The sequence below is a fragment of the Vanessa atalanta genome, chromosome 14, assembly GCF_905147765.1.
Source record: "Vanessa atalanta chromosome 14, ilVanAtal1.2, whole genome shotgun sequence".
NCBI classification, from domain to species: domain Eukaryota; kingdom Metazoa; phylum Arthropoda; class Insecta; order Lepidoptera; family Nymphalidae; genus Vanessa; species Vanessa atalanta.
The window spans coordinates 6,939,114-6,962,860 of record NC_061884.1 but is presented as its reverse complement, the minus strand read 5'-3'; the positions used below and the strand labels follow the sequence as shown (position 1 = coordinate 6,962,860).

The window sequence follows — 23,747 nt, the reverse complement described above, 5'->3', positions numbered from 1 at the left end:
CGGTTTTTCTTTAAATCTTCTAATTTAATGATACGACGTGACCAACTTTGAAGGGTTTTAATGCAATGAATTGAATATTAAATTGCTCGAATATTCAAAATGTTTGTACAATAAAGTGGAGAATACATAAAGATATATATTATGGTATGACACTTGCTAAGACCACTGCGTTTTCTGCAATATGTATTGTGACAAGAACATTATCCAAAGAAATTTATTATGCGACACCAGCCACTTAACGGAGTCAGCACCCACATGATTTACAATCTTCGTTTTATAACTTAATTCTATGTGATATTAGTTGATTATCATTTTATTTATGTGAAGGGATACTATTGTTATAATTCTCATCTATACGAGTATGTATACTCTAATATTTTAAACGTTTTCTAAAACGTTAAACCAATTCTAATAACCTATGTACCACTATAAAGCAAGTAACATATGATATATTTTATTTTAGAAGTAAAAGCGTGGTGTAGAAGGATAAGCGATACCGAGTTGCAATATCCGTGTGCTCGATTCATATATACTAAATTCCATTAAAAACCGACGGGCATATGGGCCACCGGATGGTTAGTGGCCACGATCGCCCATAGACATTGGTGCTGTAAGAAATATTAACCATTCCTTACATCACCAATACCGTTGGGGACTCAAATGTTATGTCCTTTATGCCTGTACACTTGCTTTCTAACTCTTCAAACCGGAATACTTAAGTATTACTGTTTCGCGGTAGAATATCTGACGTGTGAGTGGTATCTACCCAGACGTGCGTGAAAGCCCTGCCACGACGAATTATACGATATAGGTTTTTAATTTGCACAAACGTAAAAGTTATGTCAATAGTTATATGATTATTACGTTCTCGTGTTTCGTACATCAAGTGCGTGACCGCCTCGGGGGATTCCTTAATGAAACATAAGCATTAAGTTCAATAGTCCACTGGGCCCGTGTTATTAAGTTTTCAGGTCAATTTTTTTTTTAAATTAAAGTAGAATTATTGAAATCATTTAATTAATACACCCGTCTCTATGCAATAAATATATTCGTATCACAAGTAATAATAACGTTATAAATTCCTTAAAACTACATAAATGTTCTGTAGGACTGTAACAGAAACCTTTGTATATTTTTATCATAATAACATAATCAATCATGATATACAGGGAATTTTTCGTAAAGCTGGATATTAATTTTATTTAAAACAAAAACAAAGGCTTTTGTGTTAATTATTTTAAATTGAATGTTCACCTGTTGTCCGTACAAAGTCTCCAGTAGAGCTATTCTGTAAGAACAAACTCGAAATACAACTCGGAAAACAATCGTGAACTCTCAGAAAGTGATAAGCGATATAGAACTATAGTAATTTTACAATTATAGGATATAGGCATCAAAATAGCGTACCATCACCATTTTAGGTTTAAACATTCCACGGGTGAGATACGATGTGATTTCTTACGGAATGGCAAGTTGATTCTCCGGGTTAAACGTACAAGTTACAACCATAAATCACAAGGTAATATCAATATTGATATTATACGTATTAAAGAGTGAAAATAACGTGCGACAGATACACGGTTTTTTACGAGATATTTTGGTTATTTCATTTGGATTTTTTTGATCCGTCTTTTTGTGGTTTGAGACAAACCGGTTCCACGCCCACACGATATTTGCGAAAGTAGAGTCTTCGGCATGTTTTTTAAATTTATTTGATTATACGTGTATATTTTACGCGTAGTTTAAATGTACAAATAATATAAATACGAAATTTACTCCCTCTATCTGTCTGGTAGCTTAAGTCTAAACCACTTACGTCCGGTAAATTAAAAAATACAATTCGTTTTGCTTACGAATGGTAGAATAATGTAATTGAAATTTACATTTAATTTTATTGAAACACAAAAACCTGTCATGATATATTTACGCTGCTCTTCTTTATCCGTAGTATTCTGTCCGTGAGTAGTACGTCAATGGTAGATTTTTGATTGCCTGTCTAGATCTAGCATTACTAGAAACGTCGTTACCAACATACGGAAACTCCGGAATAAATAAATTTGACGAATAAAGTCGCGGGTAACTGTTTGTAAAATATATATACCTATATGAATGAAAAACTTAATTATGACCTTAGTTTTTTATATGGATGACTATGTCTACTAAACCAGTTTTGTGGTCGAAGAATTCTATTGTATATTGTGATTGGTAACGAGTGTTTTGTTTTCCTTGAATTATAATCTGTAGTAACAATTTAAAAGGGATATTGTGTACGTGATTTTATTAATACCTATATTATATACGTCATTTTAGGTCTTATACAGACCTTAGACACCATAAGACAAAAGCATAATTAAGTAACAATACAATATTAACTAATATAACAGATTTACTTTAAAATAGTTTATAAAAGAAGGCTTTGTAGGTACCACCCACTCATCAGATATTCCATCACCAAACAGCAATATACTCTGTATTGTTGTGTTCCGGTATAAAGGGTGAGTATGCCAGTGTAACTACAGGCACAAGGGACATAAAATCTTAGTTCCCAAGGTTGGTGGCGCATTGGTGATGGTACGAATGGTTAATATGTCGTACAATGCCGATGTCTGTGGGTGGTATGTAGATTATTTATTCCGTTGGCTTCCTAGTCAAATTAATTTAAAAATATATATTGGTCGTAGTTTATAAAAAAATCATAAAATAGAACTTACAAATTTTAAAAGTAACTCTTACATTTTAAAAGTTTATTATATCACTTATTTAAAAAAAATAACTTTTACACCGTAACCGGTTCTTTCTAGAAGTTTTAGTACATACAAAAGAAACACATAAACTGTGATAAAAATTATATTATAAAAAATCACCATAGATCCTATAAATATATAGGACAATGTTTGAATTTTATTTATAGTATAGCTACTGTTTTATTCACTTTCAAACATGACGTAAATTTAAAAAAGGTGGTACTTTTATTACCTATGCTTTATATTCTCACCATACTACCAGACTTTTTTTATTCTCGCGAGTAAGAGAATACGACTATAGTATATTTTATATAAAACATTGTTTTAATACGACTACATACTAGTCTAAAAAGTCATGAACGCATTTTAAATTAAACGACTTATTTTTTTCTTAATATTTGAATGTAGAGTTACACGCATTGCACAAGCAATACATTCAATGTAAATAAAATTACGAAATCCTATATTATGACTTTATATTTAAAAATAATCAATTTACGCATCTAGTTATTCAAATTTAATACATTTTGTATAGAGTTTTATTATTGTTGTTATCCGTGAGCTTAACTTACAAGGTCGATCTGCGGTTACAGCTATCAATCAACAATAGAATTAGAAAAAGATGATTTAACGAGTGGTATAAATGTGCTTATGATGTTTTATGTATATTTTTAATTTTATATTTAAATCGTATAAATATACAATTAATATAAGACGTTATTATTCATAATATCGGTCCATAATGTCACTAGACTTAACTAATATTGAAAATGCGAGTTTGAGCCGATCATCATGATATTTTGCAAACACGTTACTAGGAGTACAGAAAAGGAAATAAGTGGCTTCACATAACGGAAACATGGAATAAAAACGAAAAATATATATGTTTAGAATATATAAAATTAAAATTTGAAAACCAGAATTCAAAAATAAAAATAGGGCGTGTAATTAAGCAAGAACACGCGTCAGAAGTACTGGATACATTAGCGCAAAAAGTTTTCCCTTTGAACAGAAGGTACTTACATATGTATATACATTAATCTTGCACTCAAATTCGACCTTGAAACGCACAAAACATGATTCACTTAAAAAAATGGTTACTGACAAATATTGATTAATGAGGTTCATGCACATAAAAAAAAACCCACTATTTTATAGGTCGAACTAGTTTATACCTTTGCTTAGATTGAATTAAAAAAAAGATCATAACATAAAAATATAATAAAAAAAGTTATTTAACCTTAATCAAAATTAGTAACCGTTTAAAAAAAAGAACATATTTCTATACACGTCAAATCGTAAAATACGGGCACTTAATTCAAATGTACATTTAACATTATGTCAATTTAGTATTGTTATGCGATAAGCGTTTTGCCACTTTGTAACTTAAGTATGTTTACTTATGCAATCATATAAATAGCTACCAATCTACGTTTGAGGACAATCGGATGACAGTATCAATGCTTATGATCGACAATGAAAAATGTTATGTAGCGCACCTAAAATTACACATGCATAAAACTAAATTAAACAACCTTGTCACAGCTCACGACCGCATGATGACTTTTTGTTATTTACATGAATAACTAAACATATGGTACTGCTGCCTAAGTAATAATTCGCGTTATTCCATTTTAGTATTTATAATCTAAACGATAAGAGCTACGGTCTGATGTACGGGACAATAGGCCTAGTAATTAGTTCAACGTTTTGTATGTCTCCAGGTATTATCATTTTATTAGTTTCCTGTCATAAAATGTTCGAGGTCTCGACAAAATTGCAACACCACGATATCAATAGTTGCAGTTTTTCCGGTTATAAACGTGGGCTGGATTTTATACGCTGAAATAAATTACTTAGGTCACGTAACATTATCTTATTGCTCGTATAATTTGAACGAGGTGCCTTTAAATGATAAAGTTTAATCTTTTAAATGGATTAATATTAAAAACTTCTAAAATATCGTCATTATTGAATGTGATAATGCACGCTTGATATAATCTTTCTTTCTTTTAAAATCTACACAAAACATATTTTTGTATCGCTGTTAATAAAACAATACTTCATCAAAATATCGATGTATACTGCATATTTGAATATTTTATAGTAATAAATATTGCACATAAGTCCTTGACTTTGAACATGAACAGAAGGAAAATGGAATTATCCATTTATATTTTGAAATTCACATAAATACACATCATACCTACTTATTTTTAGGCTACGTATTAAGCTTGCGGTTAATCCGCGTGGTAATGTCTGTAGTATTAAATATATATTATTACTTTTATTTTAATTTAATAACAAAAATAAGTACCTACAATTTAGATAAACCCTAAAAACTGAATTTTCATGTAAACCGAGCGTCAATGACTTTATTCTCAGTTCTTAAAATATACCATATTCAAGAAAAGTGTGTAGATAGAAAATAAAAATTTAAACAAAACGTTTGTGGAAGAGCAAATTTGTTGTAAAATATCAGGTTTTTAGAGCCATTTTTAATCATTGTCTCGGCTGGCGGGTTTTGTTATAGCAGAACATTGTGAAATTTTTAGTACAATGGACCACGTAGCGAGACTGACCTACTCAAAATGGGAAATATGGTCACGTATGGCATAACCTATGTACATTCAACTTTCCAAGCTCTACATTTGGTTTCATTTCAGCGACATGTGAGACAGTGCATAATTTAAGTGAGTGACTAAAATTTATCCGTTTTACGCAATAACACTTTCCTTAATTTTGGATTATGTTAAGGTATCAAAAACGCTCAATTATTGTATTATGATTTCAATGTATCATACATTGAAATCATCTAAAAACGTACTCTCTCAGAAACTATTTTTTTTGCGGTCGTTGATTCACGGCTTCAATATAAGGTCTCCAATATTTTTGTTTTTTGATAGTTATATATTTCATTCATTCAAAGCTTATTCGAATGAAACGCTAGCTATTATATTAATTGTACACCTATCAAAATAATTCGTGAAATAATATATACTGTACAGATGTTATAGGTACGTTAATCGTGATTGCAGTAAGACTAGGAATTACGTATAATAACATGCATTTAATGAAGGTTGTACATAAATAATAATTCTAGAGAATTGTCTATGGTTTTATGTAAAATAAAAATGAAAAGGATTAAAACACAATTAATAACGTATTGTTTATGTTTTATATCAATCATTACATCATTATAAAATTATTGTATGATTTATGATTTTAATACATTGAAGTTTAAATATCGGAAATAAACATAATTACTGCGAATAAAATTAAGGACGTATTTATTGTACCTATCATTGGTAATGTTACATCAAATATATTTCATTAAAATATTTAAATGCCTACCTCAATAGATATTTTTAGATAAATCCTCCATTACTATTCATTATAACATTATGAGTTGCGAAATGATATATATTCTTATTTTTGGGCTCAATTTGAAGCATTGGTTTTTTCCGTTAAGACACTGACAAACAGATGTAAAAAAAATTGACGTGGATTTATTTTTTGTTCAATGTAAATATAGTATAATAAAAAAAACTACAATTGTTTGTTATAAGTAGTAAGTTATTGTCAGCTTTATTTTTATATATTAAATATTAATCTAATAATAGCCATAATAGAAAAATTATAACAGTCAGTCGGGATCAAGATAGAGTATTTGGTAGCGTCGCGACGTAATATTCATAAGACACCGTGTGGGTGTCAATATTCAATGCAATTTTTTTCGTCTACAACTTGACAGACGCGAAAAACGAGCGAACAATGCGTTGCCAAACTTCCTTTGTTCCTTTTACGCGATGTATAAGTGAATACATAAAAACCGGCGCTGAATTATACGGCAGACGATTAGATTAAAAAAATCAGAAGTGACAAAGCAAAAAAACACAGGATACATACAATTATAACTCCTACATAAAAAAAAGCCTTCTGGTTAACAAATTACTACAAAGTTGAGCTCGTAAGTGACATTAATAAATTATACTGTAGGTTTTACACCCTAAATGAATAAAATGGGGCAAGGTGAGGCAATAAAATGTAAAGTAGATCAGTAGTTAAGTTTTATGATGTATTAAAATAAATTACACCTACTTTCCTTAACGCATGTAATTTTTAATTTGAATGGATATTAAAAGATGAAAGCTGAACCGCAAATTTTTGTTACACATAAATTTTATTTTTAATTATCAGGAATGTGATTATTTAAATTTTTATTACCAAATTTACGTTGAGGCTTATTTTTTTATAGAAATTATTGAGTGTCTACTTACATAGTTATAAAGTGGAAATTGTATAAAGTGTATCTCCGTTACCTAAAAAAAAAAAGTAAAACAGATAAATGGTTTCTTTTTAACATTATTTTTTAAAGTGTTTTAAAAATTAATACGCTTGTACTGTCTACGTAATTTTATTCTATGGTTTGCCGTAGTGTGTGTTTCGGTTTACTCTGAACACACCCACCGACGCCGAAATTGCGGCCGATAGTTTTTGCCCGCTGCCGAGTGTCAAGGACACAGTTCTGTTGCTACGTTCAGAAATAAGTTAAATATATCATTTGGTTTAACACGAGAAAACGATTATGAATAGGGATGTTAAAGACATTGCTCCTTATGATTTCAAGATTGTTTTTCATGTAACTAATACGTAGAGTTTACTTTTGTTATAGGTACCTTATTAAGTAATATATTTAATTTAAATAATTTGTTATTTGCATATCGATATGTATCGATGCATTCGATGTCGATTTTTATGAGATAAATCAATTATTTATGTATTTATTCGAAATGACATTAGTCTTAAAACGGAAGGTAGATCCAGTTATATTGATGTCATTGACCTTAATCACTTATGATAAAATAAATAGGCTTAGGCGAGTTCTAAACATCCGTCATATAAAATATTCAATCAATTAATTATATAAATAAATTCGACTATACAAATAAAACTCTGTTGAATGAGGCGTAAATAAGTAATTATTATTAAAAAGGATTACAATCTGCCACTAAGGCTAATACATAATATCGATTGGCTGTGGGTTTTTGACGTTTATTTATTTTTGATTTATCTGGTGACATTTTTTTGTCTCTAATTCCGCTTGTAAGCGCTTTGTTTTATATTTATATTGCACATACAAGACATGACGGTGAATACATACAATAAAATTTATCTACTTAGTATTCTTCATTACATTAAATCAAGGTATTATATCTCAACTTTGAATACACTTTGAAATAACTTGAACAAAATCTACTATTTTGACGTCTAAGTCGTACCTGTTTTTACCATAAATTACTGTGTAAAATTATTCATCTTACAAGTCGCTCTTTTATTATGTAAGATACAGCCTCGCCCACCTGGTATACGAATGAGTTTTATTTATTATTTAGCTATTCGTTTCGATGAAAGGTTCTCGATTCAATGCGAAATAAACCAATTCAACTCAGGCCTCAAGCTAGAATTTTTACAAATGTTCGAATAATAAATTATTTTAGTAGACGCACTAGTAATTTTTTTAATTCAACAATCTACTAATTATTAAATGTGCAATTCTTATATAATATATAAATTTATTTCATGAATCGTCTAACGATTGGACTCAAATTTTATATTAAGATAAGGTTTTGCTTCTTATATTTAACAATTAATTATTCATAAATAAATTAATTATTTTGCGTTTAATTTTATTAGGTTATGTTAAACATATACTTAATACCTATAGAATTAACTGGAATGCTAAATCAGAAACTAGCAATTATTCTATAACAAATCGTGAAATAGATACTTCGATGTTTAAACGATTACATTCATTTCAATGTAAGGTCAGTTATTTTACTTTTTTTCTCACGATAAAATATTAAAATTTTTATTTTAAATTATTGTCATATATTTTTTAAATATCTTTATCTTGTAGTTTATTTAAAATAAATGCCTACGTTATACTGTCAATAAATTTGTTTCTTTTTTTATCCAAAATATACATAGACAAACAGCTTCTAATACTGTGCCAAATTTGAATTTGGCTAGGATAACATACAGACATTGGAATGGACACCAAAATCTCATAAACATCTCATCTTAGAACGGAATATAAACTTCTTCCGTTACCGTCTGTTTGTAGAACTTTATTATTTATAATACGGTTATAAAACGTTATGACAAGTTTTTTTTATTGAATTTCACCCATAGACACTGGAATCATTTACAACCACGATCTAAGATATTTGCCCCTCGTTCGTGTAAATTAATTACACTTGGTAACTCAAATATGTAATCGGAACACAATACGATACTGCTGTTTAGCAGTAGAATAATAATGTATTGTATTGTAGAATAGTAATGTACTGTATTTATAATGTATTTTTCTATTTGAAAAGGCCCTGTTTCAGTTGTTTCATAAAAAAAAAAATACAATTGAAAGGACACGAACTGCACGCTACAAAGTCTCAAATGAAACGTATAGTGTTTAGTCCTCTGATTTCTGAATTTTTAGACGTTGAAAAAGAGGAACTACTGAGTTTCTTCTTTCTTGTCGGTTCTTCTCGGTAGAATCTACATTCCGACCCGGTGGTAGCTTTAATTTAAATAGTTTATTAAATGACGATTCAAAAGTGCTCGTAAAAGCCTACTTGAATAAAGTATATTTTGATTTGATTTGATTTGATATGACGCTAGGAAATGTCATAATTGTCATGAATAGTATAAGTAGTGGATGTATGATGTATGAGTAGTGTAATAAAATATATTTAATTTGTGATTTTCTTCTCTGTACGATCACAAAACTGGTGACATTCTTCGCTATTAAGTCGTGTGCAGCTTGACAGGTTAAATAAATGACATGATCTCGTTATGGTTAAGGTTAGGTCTCAAATAAGTAATCAATCTTACACGGTTAGTCACTTGTTTATAATGCTCATGTATCATTTAAAATATATATTATGTATTAAAACGAAGGGTCTTGTATTTGTTAATTGACTTAAAACGGACAAAGGTTGGTAAGTTCCCTTCTCTTATTTATGTGGTATATAATTTATTAAACGCAACGCCGATCGATTAACCGCTAATTATAATTTAAAATATATTAATGTAACGAAAATCAAATAAAGTTTTTTTTTTTTTATTTATCTTATAGGAATAAACTAAACTATATATCCGGTTTAATGGATTTGGTTCATCTATGTAATACATTTAATTATAGGTCAATTACATTCATTTATAATTACATAATATTAAATTAATATCTGTAATTGCAACTTTTTTTTTTCATATTCAATCTTTCACATTTCCATTTAAATATCTTTAAAACATCCCAAGGAGAATATAAAAAAGGTTATCATAAAAAAATATTAATATTAATTATATTAATATTTTTTTATGATTGTAATGCAATTTTGCGCTTCAAAGTAGGCAGACTCGTTTGGTTTTAATGAAGTTTGGTTATAGATAAGTACAAGTATATATAACTTTGTGTAATTATCTCAGTAATGTTTAAAATGAAACTATAATTTAGTTAAGCATTTACATTTTCAGGTGTAGTATTAAAATGAAAAATATACTTCAATATTATTATAAAATATGCATATGCGATTCATGTGTAAAACGACCTTCATATTCCTATTAAGCTACGTTCATTCATTACTTTACGACCACTTATTATTTTATGTTTCAAGTCTTTTAGCATTTTTTTATTCAGATATTATATACACATATTCCGTAAAGTACACACAAGATAAACTATAAAAAATATTTCATATAGAGAGGAAGATATTTCTTTCCGTTTTTCTATAGTAATGTTAAAACTAAATTAAATAGAGTATTTGTTTTATAACCGGCATTCATAATGGACTTGTTGCTTAAACAGTAATAGAACTAATGCAATTAAGTTGACATATATTAAATCGTTCGTAGCTAGTGAGCGGGTGCGGCTTAAAGTAGGTTACCTATTTCTCGTAGCGTACACGAGGACAAAGAACCGACTCAACTTCAGTTTCAATGTTCCTTATGACGTTATAGAATCAGAATCAGCGACCCCTTTCTTCCAAGCTTCAGCTTAAAGTTCTCTATCCTTTTCATTTTCATGAGAAATTTCTAAGTGCGAATGAAATATGAGATTCGTTTAGCGTTATTTGAGAGAGGACAAAGTAATTTGCTGTTATTTTCCGACTACATTTAACTGAGTGTATAAATTTGGTAAAAAGAGTTTAAGTGTTGTCAAGTAAAAAAGAGAATAATAATAAATATATAAGTCAAGACTTAATATGAGCCCACGCAGTATTGGCCGGATACATTTATTTTTCATTTCCCTTTTTTGGGGTACGGACGTCCTACTGCCAGGTATTAGCATATTATATGGTAGTATCGGCCCACGCGTCTCGAACAACTGTTATTATGTAGGATTAAAAATCTTTCATATATATTTTTTTAAATATCCTTTAAGGAAGTGTCATTATTAACGTATTTAGCTTTCTCTAATTATTTGAATGTCAAATAATTCGTGCCAATACATGATATTTGAGCAGATGTTTCCTTAACTCACAAACGGCGAGTTGCCAGCTACCAATGGAAGGTCAACATCGAGTCGAATGTTTTCGTTTTTTAAAATGATTGCTTTTAATAGTTTATTATTGTCAATGTGTTTATCTAACATATTTTTTTCCTATGTTACGGTCGGACAAAAAAGCCACAGCATGTTAAATATGACTTTTATAAAATGGCATTTTTATGAATTTGCCATTTTATAAAATGGCAAAAATGAATTTGTAATTATTTATAAAGTGTCGTAAAACTTAAAAATATCAAACGTACAATAGGCAAATTATTATTCGATTCTTTTACACAATGAGTTTATTATAGAACCATAAATCAATGTGAGATAAAACAGATACGGGGAGTGGCAGTCGAAAATACCTATAAGCGGTTTGAACCTTGAAGACGACAATCTATTAAGCCTCGTCCAACCATATTTCTGTCGGTGAGGAATTTTACTTACATACCACGAGAGGAATAAGCAAAACTGTACGCAACTAGGTTACCAAGACTCAGGGCTTTATTGTATTTACGTGACAGATATGACTATAGATATCTACATACGTCGTTATAAACGCTGGGTCAAGGTGCCGTACAGCTTTCGACTCGTATATCAATCTATGTAGGGAACAAGCTCATTTAGCTCCTGTTTTGAACACATTTGCGAATCGTGTTTTCAGTCACGGCGCGTCCTAGTTGTACATCGAGCACCCCAATTTCTTCACATTGTTGACTATACTAACATCGGTATCGTGGTGTCTGCTAATGGCTTAATCCATTCATGTCCTTGTCGCGGTAATCCGCACGATACCGCGCCCGTTCGAACAATGGGCAAGACGACACGCTATACGGAAGAGCGTTAAAATGCGTCGTAAAAAGCGCTAGTTTTAATTTTATAGCGCGCGTTCAATTGGTGCCTGTAAAAAAGCGTTTTATTGAAGTTGCATCCTGGATACGAGGTCGCGATGCTCGGATAGCTCTAATTAAAAACTCGCTGCGGGCTCTTGCGAAACCGGGGCTCCGCCGAATTGCGAAACCCAGACTTGCCCTTTGCAAGACTTTTATTACGCATTAACATACTGTTTTATTTGAGGGTAAACAATCGCCAAATTTATGGTTAAGCAAAACGTCGTACTCATATAAACTTTTCTTTTATTTACAGATAGCGTCACGTCGTTACCAACGTTACCTCCCTGTGAAGACTTCTATTCGGAAGACTTAAGTGCCATTGGGAACCAGTTTACCACAATCAGTGATATTTAGCGTTAGGACATAGTGATAGTGCGTAATCGTGATATAGACTTAGTGTTTATTCGTTGACCGATAGTTTTAGTGTGAAACGTAACCAAAAAGAAGCGAAGCTGGCTCCTTACAAGGATATAATGAATTCGTCGAGCATAAGCTCAGCTGTGCCGACGATTAAATGTGAGGACACTTCCCCGTCGCCGACGGCTGCGGTGGGTACGGACGGGGAGTCGGGGGCGTATCTAAGTGTGAACGTGAACCTCAGCGCTGCCATGATGAACCTCCTCGCGGCAGAGGGTGCCGGCAACACTACACTACGGACACCTGAGATTGTTAACGATGTCATCACCATGACAAATCCTCTAGATCAGTACAATTACGATAAAAATTCTAGTTTCAAGGTAAATTATATTTAATTTATATTCAAGAATCGTTTTAGATACACGATAAAATGTCTATATAAAATGTAGTATATCATCTCGTGTCGTTTGATATGATGTAATTAATGCATATGTAATTTAATGGTCACGTATCGAACAAATCGTCAAAGTAATTACTTTTAACGACCTTGAAATATTACTTTCTTAAATTCAATTACTTCATCAAATATTAGAGTAGGAGCACTTAAGATAAAATGCTACATTGCTAGACTTGGTAAAATTTCTATATTAATAATTATGTAATGAGAAACTATTTTAAAGGTTAATTATAAAGCCAGTTTTTCAACTTTGCACTTTCAAATTACAAATCGATCAAAATGCAAAAGAGATCCTTATAGTATTTAGGTCCGTTGCACGCGAAATGCTCGTTCGAATGCAAAATAAGCAATTGAATGCTTGCCAAGCATTAGATGCCACGAAAGACCACGTGACTATTAGTCGACATTATAAACATTGTATAATTCTAAGCGCCATGCAATTTGAGGTCATTTATATGACTCCCTAAGACAACTAGACTGACAGACGCCGTTGGTATCTTCTGTTATGTCTTGTATTTTATTTATTCAAACTAATTTAGTTGATAGTTGATACGCTAGTTTTTAACGTTTCGCTTTAAAAAATAGCGTCATTAACGTTAAATATCGTAGTTGGGAATGTAGAGCGTGAAATGATCACGAACAAAGGGTTAATCTGTTGTGACCCATCTTATTGTAATTGTTGTTACATATAATTCTCTCTCATAAACATATCCGCTCTATTACATAATGTTTTAGGGAATGATTTTCCATTTAATTTATCTTATACGATTTTTTATTCGATAAAATGTAGAAGATACTTGTGGTTTTAAAATTATATATATAAAACGCAATATCAAAGAGTACCTATATAGATTAATGTGCTCAAAAAAAAAATGATAAACTTTTTGAATACGTTTTAGATACATGTTATAACAAATGACAATCTGAATTTACTCAAGCAAATAATGAAGTTAATAATGTATTAATATTTGTTTTACGTAAATAATTACAGAACCCTATGATGCCATGACATGGTATTCACTTTCTAACAAATTGTTTATTTATGCAGTTGCAATGAACCTTGTCTTATTATTAGATAATAGTCAAGACAAACAGACAAATATATAATTCTCAATCAATGATTTATTTAGTATACTTTAACTCATAGTCGCGTAGTTGTTCCCGTTGATACATTTTTATTATAACTCGATTATAAACAAATTGTACAAAAAATATGATATAGTTTGACCAAACTGCATAAAAATCCACTTTAATAAACATGTCGTCTGTCAAGAACATATGAAGTCCATTTAACAAGCGAGCGGTGACATGGAAAACATTACTAAAAGCACACTGTAGAGTAACATTAAACGAAGATTGTAGAACAGTGTAAATTAAAAAAGACTACGCAATTACAAATCAAACACTTATTAAGTTATAATTAATTGCCTAGAACTACGAGAATTTCTTAATAAAAATTAACTATATAACTTATCAGAAGCATAGCGTGCTTAGGCGGGGGCCCCGTATAAAAATTTGTTGAGGGGCCCTTAGGAAGTGTAAAGATTTTACACAAAAGATATTTTTGATGGTCACGTAGAAACACCGTTAACCCATGCATCGTACTCCTAGTACGATTTGCTATGACGATCTACTAATAACCAACATAAGTGGCAATACGGTTTGTTTAAAACATTAGAATAACATAACCATAACATGGTCTTGGATTTTTTATGCCTGCCTTATTTATATAATATGAACAATAGTAGACCGAAAAAGGTAGGTTACTTTCTGAATATTTTGGAAACGGTCCTTGTGGTTTAAATGGACACAGTTTAAAAATTATAAGGGCTCCTCGTGGCCCGGGGGCCCTGTATAATTGATATGGCAGATATGGTGGTAGCTACGCCCCTGGGATTTATAATAAGCGAATTTGTTCATTTAAAATAAATCATTTTCACTTGCCTAATGTCTTAAACTTTAAGTGCGTTATTATAACTGTTATGTTATGTTAAATAATTTTCCTTTTTATTACAGAATGCGATATGTCAAGACTCAAATTCTTCAATGTCTAACAGCTCCTCTGTTACTTCACCAGCATCAGGCACTCCACCCAGCATACAAAAGGTTTGTTTCAAGTAATAATTACTTGTTTGTTTTGATTATAACATAAATATACTTGTTACGTTTTTATATCGATATCTATACTTTTATTTACTTCCATAGATTATTATTGGTAATAAGTTGTTCAATAATCACATTACTGTATACATGAAGAAAAAGTGCTTATAAATTGGCTTTCTTAATTAACTCAACACGTTGAGATTTAATCTCACGAAATGTTGTCTTTTTAGTCGGTTTGAACGCGTTTTGGCTGATCTTCTTAAGAGTTATAGAGAAACTATTTATTGCATTAAAGGTTATTTAAAAGTTCATTAATGATTCTTTCAAGCTAAGTTACTTACATTTATAGAATACGAAACTGTTTAGTTACGTAACTCATTTTTAAGTAGACTTAAAGGAATAACATAAAATCCAAATTATGTATTTCTGTAAGTGAGAACGCTTTCTTAAATACGTAAGATTGCTATCGTTTCATCGATTAATAAATATTTAAATATATTTTTTTAGTACTACGTTAAAAAATGCTCTACAAGTCTAGTATATCTAATTATCTATGAGTTATGCCTTTTACGACTAATGAAGTAAATAAAATTTAATCAAGTGAATTTGTCTATCTTTTTATATATATATAGATATTTTTTGTATTATTGCTACAATATGTAAATTTCTCTCATTCTCAATTGTCATAGAGAAATAAATATTTCTTTTTTAGACATAAAAAAACTCATAATTTGATATATCCGCAATGTTTGTTAAGATGACATTGAATCTTGTAAACTTTGTTACGACTCCGCCCTCAGTATTTTATAATAATAGGTAGATACATTAAATACGCTAAGTCTATATTATTATCACAGGATAATAAGATTTGTAATATTTATAAAAATATATTTTATTTCTTATATGTATGTAATATGTATATTATCAATATCTCTGTAACTACAGATACACTTCATAAATATTTTTAGCTGAGGTGCCAGCATAACATCATTTTTATAGTGCTTCTAAATTATTCTCTTTTTTTATTAAAATCGTGCAAACGTTTCTTTAAATGTAATCAATGGAATATTCAATGTTTCTTTTTGCATAGAACTTAAACAATGAGCGGACGTTTTTAATGTGAGAAAAATGAACACTTTTAACTATAACAATAACAAAAAATACGATTGCATTTGTCCACATTATCAAGATAGGTATATTATTAAGATCAACACGAGAGCATGCATATTTTATAACGCCATAGCCTTGATGCCATCATTAGATAGCAGTTATATTATATGTTTATAAAAATAGTCTTGTCGAGTTTTGATTTAAGTGACTTATAATATTATGTTGAAAACGATTGAGCACGATTTTAAATGTTATTCATTGATTGATTTCTTTAAATAAATATTTGCTTTATTAGTTTAGATGATATTTCATAAGCATTAATTCATTATCGTCGTAACCCCGCAATCACGAAATTACGTTTAATTAAGAGGACTACAAGAGCTAAGTGCCCTTGAGAATCGCACGCACACACTTACAAAATCGACAAAAACGGCAAGCCCGTGTACTAAGGGTTAAGCGAGGTGACGAGATTACGCCCAAATATTCTAATAGATGGCGCCAAACCGAGCGACGTAAGATCAATCATAAATCTCATAAAAAATAGATAGGACAACAGAATTATTTTTATTTCTTTCGATGTTAGTTAACAAATGATTATAAAATAAAACTGATTCAATTAAGCTTACAATATTTTTATTTATATTTTGTATACAATAAAATAGACAGTTAGTTTTAACCTTTTTTTTTTCTATTATTTATATTATTATACCACAATTAGTTCTTATACTAAATATTGAAACATACCAATTTTTAACATTTTATAAAAGTTTAATGATCTATTTATATAATAAAATCGTAAGTGTTCGAAATCTGTAGTGTAGTGACCGTGGGGTAACATATAGCGTAGTATTTGTTCGTTTTATTAATATTGGTTCATAAAGAAAAAACATATATTCAATTAAAAAAAAAAAATCTAAATATTTACTAGAAAAAAATGTTGTCAATTCGATTTGGTTGAATCATTGATGAATCAAAGGTTAATCATAATAGGTTTAATCATAAATCTCATAAAAATAGATAGGATATTAGAATTATTTGTATTGCTTTTGACTGTTATTCGAAAATGATTAAAAAATAAAACTGATTTAATTAAACTTAAAATATTTTTATTTATATTTAGTACTACAAAAAAAAAACATTTAGTGTTAATTTTTTTTTTTTTTTTTTATTTAATTTCACTTGTATGTATTAATGTTATTACATATGTCCTGGAATCTTGGAATAAATATTACACCCACTTTCAGCTGAAAGTTGGCACACATATTTAATCTCGATGACAATGCACGATTCATGAATTGCTGCTATATTCAATCCAATATGGCGGACGTTACAAAAAAATTTAAATTTATGAATTACGTACAAATGACACTTCTAAATATTCTAGTTCTCTGGTTCACAACAATTACATTTTTTTTGTTACGACTTTACTTTTTTTTATTATTATTAAAATTATTTCATACATAAATTTAATTCTTATTATAAACAATCGATAAAATTAACTTCTTACGCAATATAAATAGCTTCCGTGTTATTGTTTTCGACTTTCTTTATTCTGTAAAAAATAAATATATGTTAGTAATTACATTTTTATTAATTATAAAATTATGTATTTAAAAAATATGTATCTTAATATGTCATAGTAGTTATAATGAAAAAAAAATGCTTCGAGTTCATGGGGATCGAATGTAGTCACTTGATCCCCATGAAAGTCAATTGATGTTTTCCTTCCTTTGACCAAATACTCTATCGTAATTATTGAAAATGGCTCGAAAAATCTGATTATATGCGAACTGATTACACATTTTTCTAGATGTTTTCAATATTCATAATTTATAAAAAAAAAAAATATGTTTACTAATTAAATACTCTTACCTTTTAATATCGTTCATATGTATTTTCGGCGCTTGATATATATAAACGTTTTTTAGTTTTCCTCACGCGATTCACTTTATTTCCCATATTTACACAATTAAAATTTATAACAAATAATATAATAAAAAAACAAATGCCTAATTACTACTACACTATTTTAACTTAATATATTTATTTACAAGAAAGAATAAAATTTATTATAAGAAAACATGAAACAATGAATTTACAATTAAAATTACAAAAAAATATCTCGTAACGTAATGAATGATGCGGCGAAAAGATCGACACGTCTGTATAGCATCAGGCCTCGGCCGGCATTGTCTGTACACGGCGTTTACGCACACATGCGTACGCATTTTGTTCGAAAATAAGAATATCGGATTTAAAAAAAATCTATTGATTTTACTAAAAAAGTGACACCCAGGTTAAATAGTATATTGCTTGTAGAATAATCTGACAAAAAACCAAAATTATGGAACGTATATAAGTATAGTTATTATTGATTAAAAGATCTTTTTAGAGGTAACTTTGTGATTTTTTTCTATCGTACCAAATTAATTAAATCATGTTTTCAAAATAACAAATACTTAGCATGTATCCTGAAGATTATCATATATTTTTTTCATTTGGTTTACTGCATTGGATCATATACTTTTTTGCATTATAAAACTTGCATTTAGCTCTTGTAGTCCCCTTAAATTCACGATTTTACTGTCACGATTTTAAATGATATTAATATATATTTTTTAAATATTGAGACTTACTTGTATGAAAAGATAAACAAGTTCACAACTAATATTCATCAATGTACTTAAATCATTGTGAACGTAAAGTATATATTCTTTATTTATGTAATTTTACGTATTGATAGATACAAAATTTCTTTTCAGACGTGTTCGGAATTAATAAAGGCTGGTTTAAAGTTATCCATAGAGTCGAAGAGGAAGATGTCAGGCAGCGACACAGATGGAGGATTCAAGCGGCTTAAGAAGGAGGAAAGCGATGATGACTATGATAGCAGTCATACGCAAGCACCTAAAAACGAGGTAATTAAAAGTATTAATAAACCATTATTTAAGCAGCAATCAAAACTAAATCTACCACCTTGGCACACTACAGGCTATTAGTCCGTGTAGGGTAATATGTTTTGCTACCTAGTGCAACATGCTTATGCATCTATATATCAAGGCAGCCAGTCACGAAACGGCATTAGCGAAAAATATCAAGAGGCTACTTAAAAAACCTACACTTTTTTTTTTAAAGTTTATAAAACAGATGATTACTTTTTTCTGGTCATTATAGAGCTAAATTTTTTCTCTTTGCATTCATGTTATAACAGAAATATGTTTAGTCGTTGTTAGTAAAAGTTATATATATTTCAATAATATCTATAACACTAAAATACGGTTCATTCATTTAATTTCAATTAATCGTTATTTAATTTACAAACGTCATTATGCAATATACAAAATATGCGTACAGACATGCATACCAATACCGTCAATGAGGGTATCTACCAGGAACTCATAGTTCATGAAGATTGCGAATCAAAACTAAACTGGCTTTATAGCAACTGAAGAGCATTATAATTCAACGGCTTTATTGAAGTTTTATGAGCTTACAAAGAAGGTTGGCATTGCAAATGTGGCTATGTTCGTGACTTAACTTCCTGATTGAAAGTTGATGACAGGACGATGAGAAATTATTGTCATTGGAAATGAGTTTGAAAGCGAGTCGATGCATTCAGACCATTGTTTGAATGAATGATTTATTTAAAAACGAGTTCTGTTTGATGATATAATATAATTTGAAAATTATTTTTATTAAGTTTTATTTGATTGGCGTCTCCGCTTTTTACCCGAAATGAGTAAAATAAAAACGTATTTTGTTTGTGTCATTTATTAAGATTTAATTTATAAATCATTCATAATGATTAGGATAATAGTAGGATGAGAAGAGATGGTCCAGCGGTTGCGTATGCGTTGCGTAGAAAGCGTAAATATTAACGGATGATTGCGGATTCAAAATTACTGGGCACCACTGAATTTTCATATTCAGTGGTGTCCAGCTTAATTTATTATTTAGAAAAACAACATGAGGAAACTTGTATGTGTTTATTTTCAATGAAATCTTTTTACATGTTTGAGCAATTCGCATTTGAGCATCATGGTGGGAGAAAAAATTCTAACCGTACAAGAAGTATCGTATAGTAGGGCCACGATTATAGTCGTTTTATATTAAATAAACAAGGACATCTATTGTTGTTCAATTGTACAATATTATTTAAACTTGATTTTTATTTTTTATAGTTAACACCTGAAGATGAAGAGCGAAGACGACGCAGAAGAGAAAGAAATAAAATAGCAGCTACGAAGTGCAGGATGAAGAAACGGGAAAGAACTGTGAATTTGGTGAATGAAAGTGAAGTTCTCGAAACACAAAATATAGACCTAAAGGCGCAATTGAAGGTAATTTGTCAAGCTTTTTTATGTGTAAAACGCGGATACATGTTATCGGACCACTCATTAGTGTTAATTTAAATGTTAATAGAAATACCAAAATTCGATAAGATTTGGTAAATTAAGTTTTTTTATACATTTTTTAATTAAAAGTTAAAATCTTCGACATGCTTAATGGTTTTCTAGGTATTTGCAATTTAATTTAGCGAATGCGTTCGAAGTTGTAAAACATATTTATTGTAATTTGAATTATTTTTGCGTTTCAGGATCTCGAAGTTCAGAAACGACAGCTGATTGACATGTTATCACTGCACGCGGCATCCTGTGTCAAGAACAATTCGAACGCGAGGACGTCGCCTTCAACACCCTACAACATGATTCGAACATTTGAATCGCCGACAACATTCCCAGTTTCCTTCGACACCCACTCACCGTACATACGACCAGAGTCAGCGAACATACTCGCTTCAAGCTACACGTGTGCCACACCCATCAACGGAGACTCCATAGACACCATATCGTCACTCGAAACGACATACTTGACTCCGCAGACAATAGACATCGAGTACAACAGACCGGACAGCGTCCTCAGTCTTCCTCCAAACTCTGACGCAGGTTATATAACCACCGATGGTTACTTGCCGAAAACGACCACGATTTTGGGTCCGATGGAGCCAGAGGCGGAATATTATGAATCTGAGTTAACCTATGTGAGTCCCCAGCAATGCCATAGCTACCCGAGCAACATTCAAGACAGCCAATCAAAACTCAGTAACAATCTAAACGACGGCTGTCTCGTTTAGTGGCGGGCGATATTACAATACGGGGTCCAAAATTACTTTCACACGTATACGTATAGTTTAGACCTTGGAATAAAATAATGTTTCATCCCTTATTAAATCGCATTCGTTTGAATTTCGATTCGCTATTAAAGCTAGTTATATTTTTTGATGTATTAAAAGCACATCTTTCTTGATTTGTCACGCCAGTCGTCGGAAAGGTATTATTTCGAAACGAAATCGTATGTCTACTGTGTAGAACAACAACGTAGAGTAGGGAGCTGTAACGTAACGGTTACGTGCGTAGTAACAACTGGATATATCAGATATTTGCCGCAATGCGGCGTTTGCGATGTCACATCATACGTTTAATTTATTGTTTTAATATTTCAAGTGTTGTGAAATAATAAAAATCACCATTACCGAGTAACATTCAATAGGACTGTGTAACAGTTGGTAGGTAGGTATATATTTTATTTTTACTATAGAATAACTAATATTATCGCATTCGTTATATCGTTTCGTTCGTTAAGTTCTATAATTTTGCTTTGATCTGTACAAAATATTTATCTAATTATTAGATCTGATTAATTTAATGGCGGTGCAATTGTTGGAAAGATTGGTTGTAAATATCCCTTCAATAGCTACCTATGTATGTCTAGTCGCCAATAATGACGCCAAATTAAAAATACATGCATCACATGATAATATATAGTATCTTTCAGTACAATTTAACTAAAGATACCTCCTGTTGAAGTTCCGTATATTTTATTTTACATAGAAATATATTCACAGATTATATCGGGATACTGATATTCCATTGTACGTTGTTCGCGTAAGGTTAGATGTAAGACGCTTTAACTCAGATTAAGTCGTGATAATATAACTTGTTATCGATAAATTACTTAAGTTTAGAATTATTGCGTATTCAGCTTACATTACTAATAATTATAATATATTGCAAAAACACGCAGTGTTGAACGAAGACAACAATGAAAGTGCCTGTTTCAATCATATTCATAAAATCGATTTTGATTTTACACTCGATAGAGTGGTTCCGATTGCTGACCTAAAAAAAATAACAATTTTGTGTGCAATATAAGAAGACGACTTATAACCTTTTATATATTAGAATGTCCAATTTCAATATTCGATGATCTTGATATATGTAGGTATACAGCAGTACAAATATAGCGCAACGAACAAGTCAGCAAAGATTTTAAAGAAGCCAGATATAATGAAAAACAGTGCCTTTTACAACCAGTGAAACTAGTCTCTCGGCTGCCAACGTATAACGGCATTAAAGCAGCCAGTCGCGAAAGCATTTATTTTTTTATTGTTATTGTGATAAACAAAAATATCACTTGTTCAAAAATTATAATAAAGATTTAATTTGTTTTATAATTGCAAATGGTGAATGAAAATGAGTACTCAGTGTAAGTGAATACTTACGCGACCAAACATCTATAGGAAGCTGTCAAACCTGTGTAATATAGCGACAACTAAGTTAATCCTAGTTGTCTCGCTTCGTGCGCAGGTGTGATCGTAGCTTTACAGACGATGTAGAATGTGTGTTCGATTCTGAAGATAGTACGATATTATAAAAGAGCTTGTAGATCATTCGCCGTTTTCAAATGAAAAGTTTAACAGTTTGGTAGTTTTTAAATTAAAAACATTTAATGATAGTTTGTCAACTTGATTATATCTCTGTTATAGTATGTAAATTACTACTTTCTAATAAATGGATTGTATACCGATGGAATATATAGCGGCTGATAGTGAACTCATATACCCTCGTAGTAATCTTATGCCTAAGATTAACTTTGTAGGGTTTATTTTATTCGTAAGATTTTTTTATTTTACTTTCAACTTCCACATAAAATATTATCGCCGAGCACTTGGCATTGCTTTAAATTTCTTTTGTACATTCTGCCCTCCTCTCTCATGTCTAAATTTTGATTAATACTAAGTCTACTTGTACGTACGTTTTTAGAAATTCTCAATTCAAACAAAAAGTTTTTTTCCATCCACAAGTGCCTATTTCCGCGTTGAATACAAATGATACGAATATGAAACTTGAAAAAATAAATTGTATATATTTAAGATATATCTACTTTACAAATAATGATATTAAGTATTTTGATATTTTGGTATTTAATCTAAGTAAGAATTATATGTATTTCATGGTGGTTAGAATACCTTTATAATAATAAAATTATTCAAGTTTTAACTGTTCATTTACTTTTATACACATAAAAATGTTAATAAATATATAATTTATGTATATTAAAAAATATATTTTTAAATGGTTATTAGATTTAAACAAATACATAGTAATATTGATTTAAAAAAAATACATATTTTATTATATTCTCTTGGTAATTTTCAATGTATTTATAAATCGAACGACCTAAATTCAACTTCT

General features: G+C 30.2%; 1 protein-coding gene across 1 annotated transcript in view; it reads left to right on the top strand.

The window, feature by feature from the left end:
- LOC125068905 (activating transcription factor 3) overlaps window positions 1-23,473 on the top strand; it is a 49,489-nt gene extending 26,016 nt beyond the window's left edge. The window contains exons 2-6 of the mRNA XM_047678278.1: window positions 12,439-12,922; window positions 15,016-15,105; window positions 18,975-19,130; window positions 20,394-20,552; window positions 20,810-23,473. Of these exons, the coding sequence (XP_047534234.1) occupies window positions 12,659-12,922; window positions 15,016-15,105; window positions 18,975-19,130; window positions 20,394-20,552; window positions 20,810-21,346 (1,206 nt within the window). The 5' untranslated portion in view covers window positions 12,439-12,658 and the 3' untranslated portion in view covers window positions 21,347-23,473. The remainder of the gene's footprint in view (window positions 1-12,438; window positions 12,923-15,015; window positions 15,106-18,974; window positions 19,131-20,393; window positions 20,553-20,809) is intronic.
- The last annotated feature ends 274 nt before the right edge of the window (window positions 23,474-23,747 follow it).